At 32.5% G+C, this 24,786-nt stretch overlaps 1 protein-coding gene and 2 pseudogenes across 1 annotated transcript; all 3 read right to left on the bottom strand.

Moving 5' to 3' along the window:
- Positions 1 to 2,726: 2,726 nt before the first annotated feature.
- LOC145075679 (ras-related protein RAB1BV-like) lies at positions 2,727 to 3,982 on the bottom strand (annotated as a pseudogene).
- Positions 3,983 to 16,266: 12,284 nt separating this feature from the next.
- Positions 16,267 to 20,533, bottom strand: LOC145075677 (uncharacterized; annotated as a pseudogene).
- Positions 20,534 to 20,805: 272 nt separating this feature from the next.
- LOC145074335 (putative (S)-N-methylcoclaurine 3'-hydroxylase isozyme 2) lies at positions 20,806 to 22,643 on the bottom strand. Its single transcript, XM_079020734.1, has 2 exons — positions 21,689 to 22,643; positions 20,806 to 21,614 (listed from the first exon to the last, which is right to left on the bottom strand). The coding sequence occupies exons 1-2, from the start codon at positions 22,544 to 22,546 to the stop codon at positions 21,009 to 21,011; spliced, it is 1,464 nt and encodes a 487-aa protein (XP_078876860.1). The 5' UTR covers positions 22,547 to 22,643; the 3' UTR covers positions 20,806 to 21,008.
- Positions 22,644 to 24,786: the final 2,143 nt, after the last annotated feature.

Genomic DNA, 24,786 nt, shown 5'->3' with positions numbered 1-24,786 from the left:
TAGAATACTAACTCTAGGATACAAAACTCAGAATTACTATAAAAGCATACTAGAAGCTCATATACAAAACAAAACATGATGATCAGATATTGTACTATACGAAATCAGAACTAGTAGAATATTGTTTTGAAAGCTAATAATTGAGTTTTTGTTGGAAAATAGCTTTATGTCCTTTCTTTTTGAATCAGTTACTTCTCTTTGGTTCCTTAGACTAGACTTCAGTACATGTTATTTTAATCACTCTATCTACTTCATAGAATGACATTGGTGATTCATCTTTTATATTGAGCAGAGGAATTGGAATCTGATTCTCTCGAACAAGGGATAGTTGAAAGATGAAATCAAAGCCTTTGATGGGTATGAGTTCTAAAGTCGATTCTAAAAACTATAATGAAACAATCTGAATAACATAATTAAGGTTTATGATTTTGAATGGTCGTCGATTCCTTCTATTTAGAAGGATAAGGTTTATGTGAATTTAAAGGATGATAGATTAAGGAAAGCAAGAACATGTATATATGATTTTGATTCCTTAGCGATCTTCTAGATTTGATCTTCGTTTTTTTTAAACAAGAAAACGAAATTAACTCTCTTTGCTTCAATTGGGAGAATGGTTAACAACGAGGATATGATCTATGGTTTTGATTTGATATACTAGGGTTCTTCAACTTAGAATTTGTACAAACTGAATTATTCATCGGTTCAATTACACAATCTGAAATTTGAATAGCTTTAGTTAATACCTGTTTTGTGAAGGAATGGTTGATAATCGAGATTGAATAAGAAGGTTGAAGTTATGAATTTGAAGGAATAAGAATTTGTTGATAATCGAGATTAATCGAGGGTTTTCTGATCGTTTTTGGCTACATAAATCAGTTAGCATTTGTTTTCGAGTATGAATCAGAGGATGAATTCGAGCTAGAATCAGAATAAAGAGCTCGACTTTTCAATCAATTTAGGGTTAATCCGAAACAAATTTGTGATTGAAGGGTTTTCGATCGATGAAAGGGTTTTGGGAAATGAAAAGCATATGAATGCGTTTGTGAATGTGCCAGGTTATGTTTCTACCCCTCCTTGTTTTCTAGTTAATTACAAAGTTTGTGTTATTTACACAAACTGCCACCGCCAGTTTTTTTATTTATTTTTCTTTTTTATTAAATCTGAACCACATATTAATTTTGACCGAGGGCTAAGATTTGGTCGTCATGTCTCACAAATATAGGTGGTCTCAAATGAACCCAACCATATATATATATATATATATATATATATATATATATATATATATATATATATATATATATATAGGGTGAGGTTGAATAGAGAACCATAATTAACCAAAGAACCAAGGAGCCAATCTTTTTTTCAACTTTTAGAACTTATTTTTTATAAAAAAAACTAAAAATACAGAAATTCATAACTTTTTATCCTTTTTCCAATGATATAAAATTCGATTTTTTTAACGTGAATCCGAAAAATATTTTTCACATTCACAATGTTAATATATGAATTTAGATATTTTTAGATTTTTTTTTCGATAAAGAATAAGCTCTAAAAATTGAAAAAAAGATTTGATTCCTTGAAGAACCCATAATTATGGTTCTCTATTGAACTTTTCTATATATATATATATATAGTTAGGTTTTTTTTGTTTTTAGTAACTATTGTGTGCCAGAATGCACAGATATGGACCATTGGATGGAATATAATCAAAGGTCATGATCTGAGGGTTTATGATAGTAGAATAGGATAACATATACCACATAATCATACAAATTCCAGCATAAAGGCATTTTAGTCAATTAACTTATGTTATAAAAAAGAAATTTTCGGATTTTTAGGGATAATTAATTCCGTTATTTTTAAAAATCTAAAGGGGCCCTTTGGATTAACTTATTAGCTTATTTGTGGTGGCAATAAGCAATAATCAATAAGCATGGGGAGAGATGTTTATTAAAATTAGCTTATTTAGCTTAATAAGCTGAATTTTATCCAAACACTCAAAGTTAGCTTATTGTGGGAATAAGCAATAAGCACCTTTTTTTTTCCTATCCAAACACCCCCTGAATATTTTAAATTAATTCAAACTTAAAAATCTGATTTTATTCTGTCAAAATGTCAAACATTAATTAGTAAATATATTTTCGATTTTATTCTTGCAGAATTTATTTCCAATGCATATATTTTTGATAATTAACCTGATTTAATAATTCAATATATATTCTTCATATACATTCGAACGTGAATACAAAATCATACATATGCTTACAAACTAATAGTCTTATACAATTTAATATAGTTATATATATTCTAACAGAATATAATTAAAAATGAATAAAAATATTAAGAAATAACATTCTTAAATATACAATTATTAAGCAAATACACATGATCTTCATCAATGGTCCAAATAATGCACTTGATTCAAACTATGATGAAAATGTGATATATTATCGTAAGAATGTAATTCTTCGCGAAATATACTTGTTGTTGAACTCGATTCCAAAATCTTTATCTTGTATGATCAATATTGAATTCCTTCTTCAAGTCATTCTGAAAGAATAAGATGCATTATTCGTTAGTATTACCGGTGAAGCTAATGTACTTGTTGTTAACAGACATTCTCAAAGACATTATAACAGAATGCATTTATACAAATAAATTCCGACAGAATACAAGCATTACTTATTTAATAGAAACTAAATAATAGAGAATGATAGCATATTCTAACAGAATGTATTCCATTTTTCCCATCTTGCAATGTTTTTTACTTTTTCTATCTTGACAAATAAGGAGATTGAAATCGAATTATGTCAGAATAATAGTGTAAAAAAAACAGCAATACTCAGGAAGCAAAATGTAACTTACTGAATTGTGTTTTAACCATTTCAAATAAATAATTCAAAGATATTAAAAAAGTGTACTTACAGTTTCGAAAAACTTAATGCCATATTCATCCGCAAGAGCTTGACCCTTTGCAGTTGGAACAGCCGACAAGAAAATAAGATCATGAGTTCGTGACATATCATTTTTGGATTTTTTCAAAGGTAAATTTGTAAAAAATAGAAAAAACTAGCATACCCTTTTGCTTTCATCCATATCAACTTTATTCCCAACAAGAATCTTGTTAACATTGTCTGAAGCATGTTGTTCAATGTTGCGAATCCAGTTTCTTATGTATGGAGATATAAAGAGATTTGTCAACAATGTGTCATTCATTATAAGGTAAAAAAACTTACTGTTGAAAGATGATTCGTCAGTAACATCATACACCAATAAAATCCCACCCCTGTAGTAAGCTGGAGTATAGTGGGGTAAAAGTGTCAATTACATAGCATTATAATCTGAAAAGCATGAGAAAAATCTATACCTGTTGTGATGGTTCGAAATCGTTCTTGACCAGCTGTGTCCTAAATTTGGAGTTTGATCTGTTTGCCATCAAGTTCAACGGTTCTTATCTTGAAATCAATACTGTATCAATAGTTTTTTTTAACATATTTAAATAACAAATTAATTTTTAGTACAGTAGTTAAGAAATTAACTCACCCAATTGTAGTGATGAAAGAACCATCAGAAAAAACACAAAAGAAGACAACTTTTACCCACACCTGTAATTAATTACAATTGTTATAACACACATAGGCACATTCATCATAACACAAAAAATTGGAATTTGGAAAAAAACATAGTCCATGCAGAAATATTACAATCGAACTATAAGTACACCCAAAAACAATTGAATTAAATTATCCAGAAAAATTGAGAATAAATTGTATAAACTTACTGAGAGAAAGAACATGAGCATAGATCAGGGGAACTAAAAACTTAAAAGGAGCTCCATTACTTTGTCTGATTTAAAATCAACATACGATGCTGAAGAGGAATTGCGCTTGTGAAACCTATTCATCATTTTATGCTTCATCATCTCCTTCATTCTGATTAGCAGCCAATCTTCAGAATCATTTGAACTTAGAATCTTCATAATCAGATGGTGATTTTAGAGTTTATTGCGGCTATGGTGGTCGTGGTGTCTGATGACTTTCATGATTTAGGGTTGGGTTGTGAAGAAGCGGAGCAGAAGATGAAGGCAGGTCATGCTTCATCCTTTTATTTTGGTGATTTTAAAATCAAATCCCCCATATATCTCAATTACCATAAATTTAGAGTCATGATTTACTAATTTACCCCTATTAATTTATTTAATGATTAAATTATTCCTAAACTTCTATTGGTGTATTCATGCACACAATGGTTGCTAGAAACATTTAAACCTAGCTCTCTCTCTCTCTCTATATATATATATATATATATATATATATATATATATATATATATATATATATATATATATATATATATATATATATGTATATATATATAAGTAGGTTCAAATGTTTCTCACATCTATTTTGTGCTAGAATGCACCAATACGAATTTAGTATTAATTATATGTATATTAAATGCTATCCATACTTATAACTCATTTTTATGGAAACTAATTAAATTCGTCATTAATGTCGACAATAATATTCATTCAGAATGAATTCATATATAGAAGAATGAGAGTGTATTCCAGCAGAATGAGAGTGTATTCTAATAGAATACACTCTCGTTCTTCATATGTCATGCAACTTTATTGTATTTTAAGTGAGTGAGTGCTGAAACAATATATTAATTCATATATAAAAACCTAGATGCGAACTCATTCTGAAAAAATGTTGTTGCTGACATTAATGACGCACTACAAGAAAAATCATAAATAGCTACGAAAACTTGCTACGGAATTAAAATCCGTAGCTATTCTATTACGGAATGTGCTACAAAATGGCTTTTCGTAGATATTTTGCTACGAAAATGGCTACAGAGTTACATTCCGTAGCTAAACTAGGAATAACTACAAAAAGTTACTACGTAATCAAAATCTGTAGATATTATACTATGGAATATGCTACAAAATGGTTGACCGTAGCTATTTTTCTACGGAAATAGCTAGGGAGTTGCATTTTCGTAGCTAAATCTTGAATTGTTGCTATAAAATCAAAATTTGTAGCTATTTTACTATGAAATATACTACGTGGTTGTTGGTTGTAGCTAGTTTGCTACGAAACTTGTTACATAATCCATTTTCGTAGTTAGTTGGCTACAAAATCGGTTACGAAATAAAAATATGTAGCTAGTTTGCTACATAATAGAAATTCGTAGCTACTTTGTGACGAAAATTTGCTACACAATAAAAATTTGTAGCTAATATACAACGGAACTTGTAACGGAAAGGTTAATTGTTGTTATTTGTGTATCTAAGTTGTCTTTGAATTTGCAAAATAGCTACAGAATCTTAATCCGTAGCTATGTGGCTACGGAATATCGCGTAGTCAATTAGTTACGGGATATACTTCCGTTGTAAAATACAAAAAAAAATATTTTACCAAAAACAAAAAATAAATTACCGTTTTTAATTGTGTTATGATTTTTAATTATAATTTAATTATGATTAATAAAATTCTTTACATATTATTACAGAATATCACCTCCTGTGGTTGTAGTTACTGTGGTTGTAGTTAGATAAGTCACTTTTCTATTTATTTGAGATTGGCCACATTTTTTTAATCATTTAGTCAGTTTCCGTCCAATTGTTTGTGGTTTCATGCGTTTACTCCCCCACACATTTTCTATTGTTACTTCTAGTCCAATTGTTTCTGGTGTTATACCTTTAGTCCCTCCACTATATTCTAAGGTTTGTTGGTTTATTTCTAATCCCTCAACCTGCTTCCACCGCTTTTTTCTTTTTGGTTCCATCTAAACATTTTTGGAGAAATTGGAGTAGAAGTCGGTGAGCCACCATCCATCATTGCTTTCTGATTCCTCTGATAATCAACTTGAATGCATACATCCATCGATTGAGACTTCCTTCTCTCCTTTGGAAGCCTTTGATGCCCGTTGCGATCTCCGACACTCCCCTTTCTTGCACCTCAAGCCCCTCCCCTTTCTCAGCCTCCACCACCACCTGTCGCCGACACATTCTTTAGTTCAGTTCAATTGGTCGTTGTTTACTTTGTGGTTTTTCCATTCGTCTTATTCTATCGCCTCTTCTGATTTACTTTTGTGTCGGGGGTTCTGTTGTGGTTGTTGGGTGCCGATTTTTTAGGAATCTCGAACAACAGTAGGTCTCATGTCAATTTTAGGGTAAACTATGTAGCAAGTTCAGTAATAACATATTCCTTCAACCTACATCCAATCTATTTGGCGATCTGTTGATTTGATTGCATGTTGCAGGTGAAGGATGTTATGAAGAAGCAAGATGAACTTCCAATATGTGGTGAAGGAGACCTAATAATGGAATAATTGGTGGAGCTAAGAAATAACGGATGTGATTGTCTTCTAGTGATTAATGATGATTGCCACTGATAGTGATCTTAGGTATATACTCAAAGCTAGCAAAAGGGATCATTAAACTTACTGTTGGTGAGATGTGCAACAGGTAACATTGATCATAAATAACTTTGATTTTATGGAAAAGAGGATGAAATCTATGTGTTTAACACTTATTTTTGTTTTGATAAAGATTATAAATGCATTGTGATTATAGAAACCTAAGAACCATATGTGTAGAAAGAATGGTTGTTGAAGCAATGAAGAAGATGGAGGCTCATCCATCCCTATTCGATTCTTGCATGTAATCAATGAAGACAACATGGTGTCACCTGGTCCTTAAAGGTTAGATATAGATGTAACAACTACAATGTGTTATTGGTACATGATAGTTTCGTCCAAGTTTTTTTTTTCTTCAGGGGTCTTGGTTTATCGTTTTAATTTTGTATTGAGAAATTGTTGGTTTGCTTTTTTTTTTACTAGATTGAAGCAGAACTTGGTCTGATTTTGAATCATACTAAATAACTCTTTTACCCTTACATTCCAAAATAAAATTTCACAATACTCATCAAATTAAAACGTAACAGCCATTTATATGCATTGAAATGAGCTTCCATTAACTTAATAATCTCACTTCTTATCTTTAGCTTTATTTTCAACTCTTGTGATATGAATTCAGGATTACAGATCAGATAAAAGGGGAGAGTGGATACTTAACCAAAGAATGAGGAACTATAGAAGCCGTACATAATGTATGGGAGATATACAAAGGCTAAATGCATATTTTCTTGCAATTAATGTGTCACTGATTCCACCGGAAGAAGAGAAAGAAAAACAGAAGCAACTCATGGCATTATTGGATAAACATGTTACAAAATAATGACCTGAAGCTCGATTATTTCCTTATGGATCATGTGCCCATTCATTTGGATTTCGTAAAAGTAACATTGATGTTTGTCTTGCAAAGGGAAATGCAAATATTGACAAAGCAGAGATTTTGTTGAAGCTTCTAGATATTTTGAAATCTGATAATCTTGGGAATGTTCATGTAATTCTCTTGAAGGGTAAATTGGTCTTTTTAGGTTTTGTTTTCAAAACAAATCCAATCATCTCATTATCTTAAACATGAATCCTAAAATTATGCAAAACATAATCAGTTCTCAGTTCTCAAAATCTCAAATGACCATTTTGCCCTTATTTCTATAGGCACTGACTCGAGCCAGGTTCCCATAGTGAGGCTTATGGATCTTACTATTGGAATCCGTTGCGATATTTGTGTAAACAACTTGCTTGCTATTATAAATACAAAGCTTCTACGTGACTACTCAAAGATAGATGTAAGATTGAGAAAATTGTACTATCTCGCTATGTGTGAGTTAACCTCATTCCTCTTCCATATTTAACACCTGTCCTTTTTTATAATCTGATTTTTTTTTTTTAATTTACGATTCAGGTATGTTTTGATGTGCATTATGTCAAAGAATGTGTACCTGTAATCAACACTAGGAGAGGAGAGAAGAAATGAAGACTTCAAAAATTGTTTGGTCCGATAACAACGCATCAGAGGATACGACTTTATAAGTTTAGGGTTTATAATTTCTTTAATTTTGGTTTTAGATTTTAAAGATTAATGAAATGTTTGAAATTTAAATTTTGAAACTGTTTGGAGGCAATGATAACATGTTATGAAATTATGACCTTTTTAAAAGAAAATTTTCCGTTGTTAAAAATGAATCCATTTGTTTTTTAAAATAAATAGTACGGACATCTGAAATAGTTCATATGGGCTAATAAAAGAGTGCAATTTCATTTTTTTTTCTCATCTGATACAACCCAAGAATTCCATAATAGGTTTCAAAACATAGGAAAGATGAACTGATTTTATCTTTTAGCTACTTTTATGTGTGTATTGGACTGTAGATGTTTGTGTGTGCATTGCTATTATTGTCATAAAGGAAAGTTGTGTTAATATATATATATATATATATATATATATATATATATATATATATATATATATATATATATATATTACAAATAATAGCAATCTACTTTGTGTAAGTTTACATGTTTAAAATGAAAGTAAGATGCTATGATGGGTTAAAAAGGAAAGTAGGCTGCTATTATAGGTTAAAGTGAAAGTAAGATGCTATGATTGGTTAAAAATTAAAGTATGTTGCCAATATAAGAATGAAAGTTGATTGTCATTATGGGTCAAAATGAAATGATATCCCCAATAAAAGAAAAACTTAAAATTTTCTTTTGAGTAATTCATAATTGCAAAATAAACATTTATATATTGTTAGTTTAATAATGAAGGAAACATTTATATATTTTCAGTTAGAATCTTAATTTTTTTTGAAGAATACTTAGTGGTATCCAATTTTTCTTAAAATAAAGTATAGCAACTTCTATGCACGACTCATTCTACTATTCTAGCACAAAAAGACTAAACTACAAGAATTTCCCCTGTACATTGTATCATTATTGATTACATCACAAAAAGAAAGATGAAATTATATACTAAAATTATAATAGTCTTATGTTAATGCAATAAATACTTAAAAACAATTAAATTAGTTATCATTATGTTTCTTATGTATATGGTAATAATGTATCAATTAGAAGAGTTGAATTGTTTTCTTTTTCTATTTTTTTTGTTAATTTCAGATTTTAAATCTCTAGTCGGTCAAAAACTAATAAAAAACTAGAGATATAATGAGATTTCATACAAGAGATTTGAATGTTAATTAAGTTGTTTATAAATTTGATTTTGTAGGTTTTGCCATTTTTCTTGATCATCTATGGTTGTTTATGTGTTTATGTTGGTTCTAATATGAACTGTGTGACAATAATTGTAACGATATTTGTAACGAATATTCAGTTTTGATAATTAGGGAACCATGTAAAAGGATTTTCAATTATGTAATATATCTATAAAAATCTATGTAACTATTAAAATTAAATTTATTGCATTTATTTATATTTCAACGAATATTATAAATGGAAATTGGATTTTGTTGAATATTTTTATCGTTATGAATTTGTGTTGGAACCTATTTTTGCTATGGAACAAATGGTTACGGAATTTGCTACGAAACAAATGGTTACGGAATTTGCTACGGAACAAATGACTACGAAATTTGTTACGGAACAAATGGCTACGGAATTCGCTATGGAACAAATGGCTACGGAATTTGTTACGAAACAAATGGTTACGGAATTTGCTACAAAACAAACGGCTACGAAATTTGTTACGGAACAAGTAATAGCTATGGAATTTTCTACGCACCCTATTGTTACGGAATTGTTATGGAAGTGTGTTATAGTTAAATTGCTACGGAATAAATGTCATAGCAAAACTGCTACGGAACTATAATTCTGTAGCTAAACAGTTTGCTACAAGAAATATACCTACGAAATCTCATTGACAAATTCCGTAGCAACTTCTGTAGCTATTCAGGTTTAGCTATGAAATTTTAGCTTTTAGCTACGGAATTTTTTCGTAGCTAAATCAAAATTTTCTTGTAGTGACGGATTTAATTAATTTCCATAAAAAGAGAATTATCATTATGGATATCATTTAATATACATATAATTATGAAAATCATTTAATACCTATATTTATTTAATTAAATAATTATTTAATTTACTAAATTCCTATTGATGCATTCTAACACACAATAAATGTAAGAAATAAAATAACCTAGCCCTATATATATATATATATATATATATATATATATATATATATATATATATATATATATATATATATCTTTATTTTTGAAAATAAAAATTTGTTTTATACAAGAAGTATATGAAACTATTACCATTTTTTTATGAAATCCATTTTTTAAACAAGATTTACCCGATATAACCTTATCCAATTAGCGTGTTACCTGTTATCAAATTTAAGTTAAATTGAATCATTATTTTGTACTACAAAATTGAAAATCAAGCTTTATTTAAATAAACAAAATATAAATTTCGTTGTCACCCAAACACACAATTAATATAAAAAGGCATAGTTCTAATATTTCGGTTGGTAAAAGATATTTTTGATATCACTTTACATAATTCATTTTAAACTCTTTGCCATACTAAAAATAAATAGTTAAATATAATTGTGTCTTAAAATTTCTTTTAGTTTTTTTTAGGTTAGTATCTCAAAATCTTATCCCACTACTAGAAAACTGATTCAATAGCTACAACACAATCTGTAGCTATTCTGTAGCTATAAGTGGATAGCTATGGAATCGCTACGGAAAAATGTCTGTAGCCTAATGGTCCGTGGCTAAATTATAGCTATTGAATCGCTACGCAATAGCTACGAAATTTTCCGTAGCTACGATAGCTATGGAAATAAATAGTTACGAATTTGCTACAAAATAACTACGGAAATGGATAGCTACAAAATAGTTACGAACTAAATAGCTATGGAAATAAATAGTACATACAGGATCCATTACCCGTTTAATGGTTTAAAACTATAATGCTTATGATCTATATTCACATATAAATACTCACAAACACGTATACATACACATATACACGTACATATATACCACAACTCATTCATGTATATAAATATACATATACAAACATAAACCCATCACAAGTTGGTGAAAAGTATAGTCATTACATTGTTAAACTGTGAAACGTGTACTTGATCCCAAATGTGTACACGACTTTATGAATGATATTAATAGCTATAAGTTGGTGAAAATATAGATAATCATGTACATGATTATCTATATTTTCACCAACTTATACCTATTAACATCGGTCATAAAGTCGTGTGCACCTTCGAGATCTCTTACTCATTTAATGGTTTAATATTGTAATACTTATTAATATTTGTGATTTTTGATATGCACACATGTAGACACATACACACATAGATAAACATAAACATAAACATACACATACACATTCAAATACACACACATACACATATGTACTTACATACATATTCAAATACATACACATGCATACACATACACATACACATACACATAAACATACACATACACATTCAAATACACACATACACATACATATACATACACACATACACATATACAGATACATTTACATATGCACCCACATTCACACACATACACATACATACATACATACATACATGTATACATACATACATAAATACATATACAAATATACATATTTCCCTTTATTATAATCATTTTTCATTATTTATAAATTAAACATAGATTATTTCACCTTATTGATGTGTTAAACATAGTTTTTTTTGTTTAATCATTTGTTTGTGCGCTAAATACACTTGTTATAATTATTATATATTATTATGATGTTTATAAATATTATTATTAATAGTATTATTAGTATGCTTTTTAATTGTTCGTGTCTTAAATATGTAACAAAAATGATCCAAAAAAAATTAAGAGTCGAATAATGAAAAATAATAATAATGGGAGTAATCATAATAATAATATAAATTATAATTCCGTCGCTATTTCGTAGTTATTTTGTAGCTATTTTCTTCTGTCGCTAGCCTGTAGCTATTTCGCGACAGAATAGCTACGAATTTGTATCCGTAGCTATTCCGTAGCCATTATGTAGCTAACTAGCTATATAATTGCTACGGATTAGCATTCGTAGCTATTCCGTAACTATTTCGTAGCTATTCCGTTATTAAATTAGGGCGTCCCATTCTATAGCTGATCCGTAGCCATTTCGTAGCTAATTAACTACGAAAATTTTCCGTAGCTATTTTCCATAGGAAAACCACCTATATATTTTCTAGTAGTGTCCGTTTTGTTTCATTAATTGAATAAAATGTGTAGGAAACTAGATTTCATGACTAATGTGCGTATTATTAATTCTTTATTCTAGATTTAATAAATCATTAACAAAATTAACCTCATTTATCATCTTATCTTCTCTTCGAACCACATGTATAAATGCATGAGCCAATTTGTATCATTTTAATATCACAAAAAAGAAAATGGAAGTGGTCAAAATTAATAGTAGACAAAGATGGCATGGATGTGGCATTCCCAGCTAGTTGGTAGTGTTGTTGTTTATCCCTGGAGTTGGCGTGAGTTCGATTTTTACTATACCCCCCGTTTATTCATTTTTTGGCCATCTATAGTTTAGGGTTTTGTTTTTCACATGAAAAACGTCCGCCTCCATTTTAGCGGGCTCCGTAGATGAATTTTTTTAATCTCGCTTCCCTCTATCTCCTTTCTTCATTCATTTTCCCTCTTTCCCGCTTCCCTCTATCTCCTTTCTTCATTCGTTTTCCCTCTTTCTCGTTCAGTTTCCTACTCGATCCTTCCACTCACACCCTCTCCTTCGATCCTCTATTCTTCATTTTCCAACTGTTGAAGCTTACTCCGCCAGAGTTACTTCTGTTTGCAGCAGCTGCAATGGTTCACATCGAGTTCAGTGTCATCTGCTTGCCAAATTTACTTCTTTCCACCGCCATCGGAGTTCCTTTTTTCCTTTTATCGTCATCATTGATTCGTCGTCGTTGTCATCTGCTTGTCGTCGCCGTCATCTGCTTGCCATCACCATCGTCATCACCGTTTCAAGTAAGTTTCTTTTTGGTTTAATTCCACTTATGTTTTCATTTTGGGTTAATATTCATTTCGATTTAGCTTTGTTTTGATTTAGGGTTTATTTTGGTTTTGGATTCATTTCGATTTAGGTTTTGTTTTGATCTAGGCACGTTCATCCTTTCTCAGTCACCTCTTTTGTTCGATTTCTTCTCCAACTAAGGTAAACCCTAGTATCTATGCCTAGTGTACAATTTCTCAAAGAGAATTGGCATATTTATTGGACCGATATTACACTCTAAATAAGGCTACCTACTTATAATGATGTAGAAACACTAATGAACATAAGATAATGTTGTTTATCATAATACCTTATATATATATATATATATATATATATATATATATATGTATGTGTGTGTGTGTTTTTCTTTCGTATGACAGAATTATCACTTCTTACTGACCTAGAGGAGCTAGATTTAAGCTCTACTAGGCTTCATGGCACACCCAATATCCAAGGTAAATGAATAATAGCCTCTTTTAGGTCTTGTCTTGTGAAATGTTCAAAAGATAATGTTGTTGATCATAATTCTTCCATGATTACAAACACTACAAGACCATTCATAGTTTCTCTAAGAATTGCCTTCCTTTTTACAGCTTGTAAGACCTTATCGGTATTTATCTATCAGATTTGCTTTGCAGGCTGAAATCTGGAATGTATCTTCCTCCCCCTCTCTCTCTTGACGGACCACCATTTCCACCCATCGGGCTCGATTTGCTGGTGAAGCAAATAGACCACCATTGTAACTCTCCAAGATCGATTTGCAGGTGAAAAAGACAATTTTTTTTCCATATTTCCTTTAGTTTTTCTTCCAATTTTTATCAGATTGCATTGATTTTGCCATTATTTTACGAGTTTCACTTCAGTTTTGGTTTTTTAATTTTTGATAATTGAAAATTTGGGTGTAATGGTGGCTGATTTGGAGTTGGGGATGAATTTTGAGGATATGATTTGAACAATTAATTGACCATGTATTGTATTGTAAGTTCATATTTCCTTAAACACACTTTCCTTTTATTTTACTACTAATAAATAATTGACACAAATATGTTATTTTTGGGAGCTAGATGTAGCATCTTTCAAAGATTTTGGTAGCCATTAATTGCATATTGGAGTGGTGAGTGGTTTTTAAATGATTAAATCTTGGTGCCTGCATATATTTGCTTTAATTTCTATCTTTATTATGGATTATGGATCATTATATTGGTAGCCAACTTCTTGTGATGACAAAACGATGAATGAGTCAATTATTGTAGTGATTCAACAACATGATGAAGGAGTTGATTATTAGAAGGAAACGTGTTTATTTTTGAGCTAGTTAAATGCAAGATATACATGTTTATTATAACATCTTACTTTCATTTTGTCTTACTTATAACGTTGTACTTTCGAAAGTATTCCTAATTAAGGCTATATTAAAAAAGTAAATGAAAGTACATTGCTATATTTGTATTTTTTTTTGTGATCATTGATTATCGTGTGTTGTAACAGGAAGAATATGATTCAAAACTCAAATTGAAGAACACTTGTGAGCCTTTATCGATTCAACTTACCCGCTAATTTGCCAAGTAATCCACAAAATAATTCTCAGTTTTATGTTTGTAAGCACTTAGTTAAACTTTTGTAGTTGACACTTTTAATATGTATTATTAGACACATTTAATGTATTATTAGACAATGTTCATTAGTAATATGTATTTGTATTTGATATTTTTTAGGTTTATTAGTTTTATTATAATGTTATTTGTTTTGTGGTTGTTATAAGTTTAATGTAATGGGGTTTTTCAATAATTTGGACATAAACAAATGGATTTTTTTAATAAACTTTTGCTGTTTTTTTTTTAAAATTAAAAGTAATTACCTACGGAAAATCAATAAGTAATTTGAAAGTGGGCTCCATCGGTAATTCGTACGAAATCAGCAGGTATGTATTTCCGTCACTATTCTGTAGGAAAATAGTCAAACTTGACTCTAGTGAGTAACATGTAGGTATTCCATAGCTACTCCATAGGTATTATATCTATGGAAAAAGCCGTAGCTATTTTGTAGATAGTCCGTAGCAATTCCTAGTTTTCTTGATCTTGTTATCCCCTCCTAGTCCAAAGTCAACTACATGTGTTGTATTGAAGATCTAGGTTTCGACTTAGAGCATGAAAATATATTCTTTTCATCTTTTGATTTATGTGCAAGAAATATATGATATGTGTTCGATTTAGGGCAAAAATCTCAGGTGACATTATTTTGGGTTTTCAACTTCTGATTTCTTGGTTGGTGTCAATTTCTAGCTTACTTAGTTTCTCCAAGTATCTTTTTGAGGTATGAGATCATTTTTCTGCTTTGGTTCGAAGGAGAGATGGTAATGGTAACGAGAGATACAAATGGAATTGATGATGAAGATGATGTGCATATGATGAGTGAGGAGGGAGACTTTATATAGTTATCAGTCTTGAAGGTTCAATGTATATGAATTTGATTTGTGATCTTGATTTTTATTTGGCAAAATATGAATTTGGAAGTGAATGTGATTTTGATTTTGATTTGCGATCGATATCTTTATATATTCACCTGATATTGTATTTGTTCTTTTATTTGCGATTTTGGTATTTGATTTTGATCTTGTATGGCTACACAAATTTGTGCTTTCAGATTTGTAACTCATGTAATTAATTGATTTTGTTTTGGTGGCGGTGAGAAGTAGAGTGTGGGTTGGAGTTAGATGAATGGTGGTGGTGGTGGTGGTGGTAGGAGGTGGCAGATAGGTTGGAGGAAGAGGGTGGGAGGTTGGATATGGAATGAAGGCGATGGAGGCGATGTTGAGTAGAGTTTCATCTACAAACTTCTGGTAAAACCTACATCAGCTTGGTCAAAGTGCACGTCAGCTACACTTTACTAGATGACCCCTTAAACTTTTGTAAAATGGTTTTTTTGACATAGAATTTCATAATTTAATGGCTTAGATTCTAGAATACACAAAAAATAGTTTGGTGACCAAATTAAGATGATAGCATAAGTTTGTAGGGTTTTGATGACAATAACTTATTTTTGTTGTGTAAGACTATAAGTCCCAAAATTATATCTTTTGTGAAAATCCTAGTCGAAAAGTGTATTTGGCTTAATGATCCCGTAGGATTTGAGTATCATATATATATATATATATATATATATATATATATATATATATATATATATATATATATATATAACAGAGGATTACAATATGAGATCCATAATAATCAGATCTTAAATATGTACAAAATATGATGATAAGTATAAATTAAAACTAATATAATTTCCTCATTTATAAGCCAAATTATCCTTCTGTTTACATTCCCCCTCAATCTTGACCGCAACGAGGTTAAGATTGCGCTTCATTCGTTCCAGCATAGCACGTGTAATTGGTTTTGTAAAACCATATGCTAATTGATCTCCAGATGCAATAAAACGGACATCCAATGCTCCCATTGCTACCTTCTCCCGTACAAAATGGAAATCAACTTCAACATGTTTGGTTCGTGCATGAAAAACTGGATTTGTAGTTAGGTAGGTAGCTCCTAAGTTGTCACACCACAACACCGGTGGCCTTGGTTGACTGACATTAAGTTCTTTTAATATAGACTGAATCCATATCACTTCGGCTGTCCCATTTTCTAATGCTTTATACTCAGCTTCGGTACTTGATCTTGACACAGTAGGTTGCTTGCGTGAACTCCATGAAATCAGGTTTGGACCCATAAATATTGCGTAACCTCCGGTGGACCTGCGATAGTCTAAGCAACCTGCCCAATCAGCATCTGTAAATACGCTTAGAAGTGTGGAGTTGGACTTCTTGATGTATAGTCCGGTGTTTATCGTGCCTTTGATATATCTAAGAATTCTTTTGACTGCCTCCCAATGTACATCAGTTGGTTTCTAGATATATTGACAAACCTTATTCACCGCAAATGAAATATCCGGTCTTGTTAGAGTAAGATATTGTAAACCTCCTACAATACTATGATATTTGAATGCATCATCTTCATTAAGTAACATTCCAGAATCTCTTGTTAGTTTATCAGTGACCGACATAGGCGTTGAGACACTATTGCAATTCTCCATATGAGACCTGTGTAACAAATCAGATGCATACTTGTGCTGTAATAAGGTTATACCCCATGAATTGGGAGTGACTTCAATGCCTAAGACGTAGCTAAGCCGACCAAGATCTTTGATGGGAAAGGAGGATGACAGAGTACGAACAAGACCATCAATAATTGTAGGAGAAGACCTGGCAATAACAATATCATCGACATACACCAACATGTAAATAGTATGACAACCTTGAGAGAAAACAAATAAGGAAGTGTCAGCTTTGGAGGAACGAAAACCAAGTTGATGTAATTTATCACTCAGTCGAGAAAACCATGCACGTGGCGACTGCTTCAAACCATAGATAGCTTTGCATAACTTACATACATGATGCGGATGACGAACATCTTCAAACCTGGGAGGTTGTTTCATCTATACATCTTCGTTTAAAAGACCATGGAGGAAAGCATTGTTAACATCAATTTGACGAAGAAGCCATCCTTTAGAAACAACAAGAGATAAGACCAACGGGACTGTAGCAAGTTTGACAACCGGGCTAAACGTGTCATGGTAGTCAATGCCATATTGTTGAGTAAACCCCTGAGCAACCAACCGTGCTTTATGTTTGTCAAGTGAACCATCTGGATGTAGTTTTGTTTTAAAAATCCATTTGCAGCCAACTATATTAACACCCGGAGGTGATGGTACCAAGTCCCAAGTATGATTTTTATGGAGAGCATCAAACTCGGCATCCATAGCATAACGCCACTTATGGTCAGAAAGAGCAGCTTTGTGAGAAGTAGGAGCAGCAAAGAAAGCCCGACGATAAGGATTGTAGAGTTTAGTACCATCTGTAAACTGTTTTGGTTGCACAGAACCTGTTTGTGTGCGAGTAACGCGTTGTAGGGGTGGTGAATGATGAAGGGGCACAGTAGAAATAGGAGCTGGAGCAGGTGAAGCCGGAGCAGGAGCCGGAGATGCTGGTTCTGGTTTGTTGAGAATGACCAGTGGATCCGAGGCCACAGTAGGAACCGTAGGTGGTGTGGCAGTAAGCGCAGGCAATGGTGGAGATATCCTCGGAATGGCAGATGAGCTGCTAGTGAAAGTCGAACCAGTATGTACAGGAGCTGCAGCTACATGAGACAAATTATCAAGTAAAAGTGATAGGTCATATCTATTCATGTGATCATTCACAGTACTAGGTTCAGATTGTGGATAAGAAGCACCACGAGCATTAGAGGAGGGTGAGGACGAAACATCTGATGTGGAAAATGTAAAACGAGACTCGTCAAACAGTACGTCACGGGAAATATAAACACGACCTGTTTGTTTGTCAAGGCACTTGTACCCTTTATGCATAGAACTGTACCCAACAAAAACACATAGAGTGGAACGAAAAGCAAGTTTATAAGCATTATACTTGCGGAGACTCGGCTAACATGCACATCAAAATTACGTAAGAAGGAATAATCAGGGAGAACATTCAAAAGACGTGTGATGGGGGTGGAATTTTTAATAATACGACTGGGCATTCGATTTATTAAATAACATGCTGTCAAAAATGCTTCATCCCAAAAACGAAGAGGTAGAGAAGAATGAGCTAAAAGAGCTAGGCCAGTTTCAACTATATGACGATGTTTACGTTCAGCTATGCCATTTTGTTGTGACGTATGTGGACATGACACACGATGAGCAATACCACAAGTTTGAAAATATTTATGCAGTTTATGGTACTCACCTCCCCAATCAGATTGGACTGCACGAATTTTGGTGTTAGGGAGACGTTCAAGATGAGTTTGGAAATTGTAAAATACTTGTTCAACATCATATTTGTGTTTAATGAGATAAATCCAAGTGTAACGACTGTAATCATCCAGAAAACTAACATAATATTTAAAACCACCACTTGACACTTAAGCCGGCCCCCAAACATCCGTGTGAATAAGCTCAAGTGGAGAGGTGGTGACATGAACAAAGTTTTTATACGACAATTGATGACTCTTAGCACATTGACATGCATCACAAACTAAAGACTCATTAAAAGAAACATCTAAATTATTGGACTTCAAAATAGACTTGACAACTTCTGAATGAGGATGACCGAGACGTTGGTGCCACTAAGAAAACGAAACTTTAGTGCTAGACCCGACATAGTGTGAAGAGTGGCGAATTGGCACCGGATAGAGATCTCTTTTGCTTTTACCGATTAGGAGGATTTTCTTCGTGATTATGTCCTTAACAAAGAAAACATTGGGAAAAGTTCAATAAACACATTATTGTCATTGACAAGTTTATCGGCCGAAAGCAAATTTTTGTTAATATGTGGGACACGAAGGACATTTTTAAGAACAAGAGGTCGACCTAGACTGTGAATTTTAGAGTGACCAACATGAGAGATATGCAAACCTGTGTCATTGGCGACTTGGACTTGGTCTTTACCATGATATCTTTCGGGTATAGACAACCGGTCTAGGTCACTTGTGAGATGATCGGTGGCACCTGTGTGAAGGTATCAATTTGGGTCATTGTTGTAGTAGCCATTGTATCCTTTGTAGTGTCCATATGTTGCACTATTACTACTTCAATAGTCCTCATTCTGGTATGCATGATTGAATCGATTACGGCAGTTCAGGGCAATGTGTCCGGGTATGCCACACACTTGGCACCTTGGACCCCCACTGTATCTGCCTCGGCCACGCCCCCTGCCACGGTTTCCAGTGTTTCGATAATTTGACCGAGAATTGCTGTTGTTCGAGTTGTTATAGGTATTGCTATTTTGACTTTTATGATTATTGGAAGTTTCCTGTTTAGTGACAATATTGGCAGAGGACATGAAATCGGCAGGACCATTCATAGCAATGCTTTGAGCTTCATGTGCAACAAGATACGAATAAAACTCAGATAACTTTACCTCCTGCTGATTGCTAAGTACGGTTATGGCGGTGAACAAATCGCCATGTCCAGGTCCTAACCCCGCTAGGATATAACCAATCACTTCTTCATCTGTCATTGGGTACCCAATATTGGCCATAGTATCTGCCAAAGCAGTCATCTTTTGATAATATTCAGAGGCAGACAAGTCTCCTTTTTTTGTGTTTGATAATTGAGTTTTGATTTGAATAGAATTACCTCTATGTTGTGCAGAAAACATAGTTTGCAAGGCGGTCCATAGCTGATTTGAGGTATCTGCACATCTGGTTAGTTGTGAAAGAACATCTTCGGTCATTGAAGATAACAAGCCCCCAAGGATGGCTTGATCTTGAGTAGTCCACACTTCATATGCGGGATTGTCTTCCTGTTTGGTAGCATCACCTGTGCCAACGGTGATTTTGGTTGGTGGCGTAGCTCTGGACCCATCGAGATAGCCAAACAATTTTACTCCACGCAGAATTGGAACAACCTGCGCCTTCCAGAGAAGATAGTTCGTGCGACTAAGTTTGCACGTTACAGCAGTAGCGATCTTGGATGAATTGATAAACGTAGCTTCAGTAGCCATTGAAAGACAACCTGATCGGAGGAGGTGATCAAGGGTTGGGTCGACGAGGGGAAGAAAATCGGAACCCTAGAGTTGAGGCTCTGATACCAAGTCGAAAAGTGTATTTGGGTTAATGATCCCGTAGGATTTGAGTACCATATATATAATAGAGGATTACAATATGAGATCCATAATAATCGAATCTTAAATATGTACAAGATATGATGATAAGTATAAATTAAAACTAATATAATTTCCTCATTTATAAGCCGAATGTGTTTACAATCCTAACATGAAATACTTTCTTACGTTGCTATATAAAATATAAATATGTAAAATAACACATGATAATAATAATTTTGATAACATAACATGCATTCATACGAACCATTTTAAGATGTAGTCGCACCACATCTTAATTATTAATCACCAAACACAAACACAAAGGCCTTGGAATTACATGCATATGAGTATATGACTATTAACAAGTCTTGAACTACTGACGGAGCTTGAGATTTACATGTAATGGTTCTTTCTTTTGCATTGGTAAATCCAAAACCTCGTCCATGTTAATGTCTTCGGGATTCATGTTGTTGACAAGCAACCAGTCAAAGTTTAAAATCAAAGAGGCGACTGTTAGGAGTATTGTCTTGGAAGCCAATGGTTCTCCAGGGCACATTCTTCTCCCTGCACCAAATGGAAGGTATTCGAACTCTTTACCTTTGGAACTCAACTCCGATCCCATAAATCTTTTAGGTTTGAAGCTCAAAGGGTCCTCCCAGATCTTGGGATCACGACTTATTGCCCAGACATTAACCAATATTTGACTATCTTTTGGAATAGTGTATCCCATCACCTCACATGTTTCGATAGCTCTATGAGGTAGAAGAAGTGGTGCTGGGGGGTGTAATCTTAATGTTTCCTTGAAGCATGCTTCAAGAAAGGGTAGATGAACCAAATCTGACTCTTTGACTACATTTCTATCAATCGTTCTCAGGACTTCATCCCTAGCCTTTTGCATTACTTCTTGGTTTCTGAGAAGCTCCGCAACAAACCACTCGGTGGTAGAAACTATAGAATCTGTTCCAGCCGAAAATAACTCCTGAGAATTAAGCAAAAGAAAAGTTAAAGAATTAGTTTTAACTTCAATATTTAAGAGAGAAAGAGAAGAAGAACCTCCATCAAAGCATTGATTTGTTGATGTGTAAAGCCTCTTTCAATTAAAATATCAGTGAAGTCTTTTTGACCCGAGGAAATATGACTTCCGTTTCTTTTCCTTTCGAGGATATCCTTCCAAATATCTCCGAATTCGTGTTCTATAATCTGCATGACCTTCTTCTTCCAGCCTTGTAGATCCCAGCGACCAAATATTGGACAGAAGTCTGCTAATTGTGGCTGTGTACGCAACAAAGCAAGTCTTCTTACAGTGTCCTTAATCCCTGCACCTATACCATTGCCTTCGAAGTCCATAACATCCATGGATAATGTTGTATTGCTCATGATGTTAGTGGCAGTAACAACCATGACATCTTTAATACTTATGTTCTCACCACCTTTTGAACGTATGTACTTCACCATCTCCATAACTTTCGTCTCTCTGATGTGTGCACGAGATACCATAGCTTTGCTTGAAAAAATGTTTGATATGTAGATGTTCCGAATTTTCCTACAGTCATCACCGCTTTCCGATGTAAAAGCAAGATTCATATTGTGGAAAGATGATTCCTCTTGTAGTGATCTTGTTACCTCTCGACCAGAAAGCGCATTATCATGGTTCTTTAGAATCTCCGAAGCCGCAGCAGGTGATGATCCGACTACGAAAATTAGTTGACCAATACGGAGTGACATGAGTTGTCCGTGCACTTGGGCCATCTCAGCGAGACGGATATGAGCGTTCTTTCCCATTTGGAAAAGGTTGCCTACGATTGGCCATGGATATGGACCTGGTGGAAGTGGGAGCTTTTTCGAAGATCTTGTTATGCTAAAGAAGAAGAAGAAGATAAGGAGTGAGCAAGGAATCAAGAACAAGATCATCTCTCCGATTCTAACTCTTGCTCGATTAATTCAGCGTGTTCTTTCTTCCAACTAAAAGTCCTGGAAAGTAATGCTTAATTAAAAGACTGTAACGAATAGGAAGCTATGATTCACTGATAAAAGATCGGGGAATATTCTTTCTTTTTTGCCCGTAAATACAAGAAGAGCTTTGATTAATTTCAGTTGTTTGTATATCAAGAGTATTTAACAAGAAGTCCGCCAAGATGGTAGATGAGTAATTATCGACACTTGAAATTGAAATATATATAAATGTTTATTTATTTATTTTTGGGATTTTTCTATTTAAACATAATTTTTTTTTCAGTTATCTTAATGTGATATAATTTTTTTGTCTGAATTTATTATTTATGTATTTATTAATTTTCTTTTGAGAAAATGCTATCGATCACATTTGACAAACCTTATTATTTGAACCGATTTTTTTGTTTTGTTTTGTTTTTTGTTTTTTTTGTTTTGTTTTTTTTTTTTTTTTTTTTTTTTTTTGTTTTATCTCATAATAAAAAAAAATAGTTAACCCGATTTTTTGTTGCAAATGCATATCAACATCTGTTTGTATGAATCTTACAGATTATAACAGGTGGAAAACATCATTCGATAAAGGCTTGACATCTAAGATTTTTTTTTTCTCAATCTAATAGAAAGATAACACATGAACACCATTCTATGTGTGAAATTATGTTTTCTTCTAGAAATATTTACACTCTTAATAGTGTTTTGAACCATAATATTTTTATTAATTTCCTTTAAGACTCATTTTTTCGATATTGATATTTATATCAATTATAATGGAGTTAATACTTGATATGGATTATAACAGATGAAGAATAATACCTCAGCTTAGATTATTTTTATAATAAAACAAAACAAAATGTTTGGAAATATAACCTCAACTTTCATGTGTTCTTTGTTATAATCTCTATTGCTTTCTTTTCCAAAATAATAATAATAATAATAACAATAATAATAATAATAATAATAATAATAAAAGAAAAAACAATCTCTAATTGACTTTTGAACATTTTCGTTAAATTATCTCATAATTCTCATGTTTCCTACTTATAATGTTCATGATGGTCCTTAGTTAACATTATAATCGAAAAGAAATATTAGATATTGTTTTTCGAACAAATTTCTTGCAAATGCATATCTAAATCTATTTGTATTGATTCTTACGGATTGTAACGAGTGAAGAACAATATTCAACGCAAGCTTGACATCTAATTATATTGTTTTTGCAATCATATAGAGAAAGACAGTGGCTAAATACCAATTCATATTGGAATCATGATGTTTTCTTCAATGGAAATATTTTCAATTTCAAGAATGATATTATCCATAATAATCTCATTAGATTCCTTTGATACTCGTTTTTTCCACATCAATAGTCGTATCAACAAAAGTAGAGTTAATAAAGAATGTACCGAGTGAAGAGCAATATTTAAAATGCATTTCCAATCCCAAGAGTTTCGATTCTTAATAATCTCATCAGATTCCTTGAAGAACTAATTTTTTCTTATCAAGAGCAAGGTTGTAGAACTTGCTACTCGGTATTTATTCGGTCGACCACTACTAGAAAAACAGCCTTTTACGACGCTCATTGCGCGTCGTAAAACGCTCAGACGACGCGCAAATGCGCGTCAAGGAAGGCCCTGTCATAAAGAGAGACGACGCGCATTTACGACGCGCGGTTATGACACGCAATGCGTATCAAGGAAGGCCCTGTCATAAAGAAAATGATACGCATTTGCGTGTCGTAACCTTACGACGCGCGTGTTTATGACACACAATACGTATCAAGGAAGCCCCTGTCAAGAAAGGCCACATCATAAATGAAGACGACACACATTTTTGCGTATCGTAATTTTAAATTTTTTTTAAAAAAAAAAAATTATTTATATATTTACTGATTTTCAAATTAAATTTGCATTTCATGTCTCATAATAGAAAATAAAATACCATATATAAAAAATACCATACATTGCACAGAAGTTAATGTCATACAAATAGTTGTTGCATGGAAAGATAAAATAAATCAATAGACGTAAAAAAAATTTACAAACTAATAGTTCTAATAACCTAATGTGTGCCTCACTGTAAACAAGATATGTGCTGATTTTTTTAAATGTGTGTCTGACTTGTCTCCACTCTTCCTTAATAACACCACTCAAGGACTCTAAATCTATAAAGTTAGTCACAGTATCTATATTGCCTGCAAAAAA

This window comes from Lactuca serriola, chromosome 9 (genome assembly GCF_051521515.1).
Source record: "Lactuca serriola cultivar US96UC23 chromosome 9, Lser_US96UC23_V15, whole genome shotgun sequence".
Lineage (NCBI taxonomy): Eukaryota > Viridiplantae > Streptophyta > Magnoliopsida > Asterales > Asteraceae > Lactuca > Lactuca serriola.
This window is presented reverse-complemented; position numbering and strand designations above follow the sequence as displayed.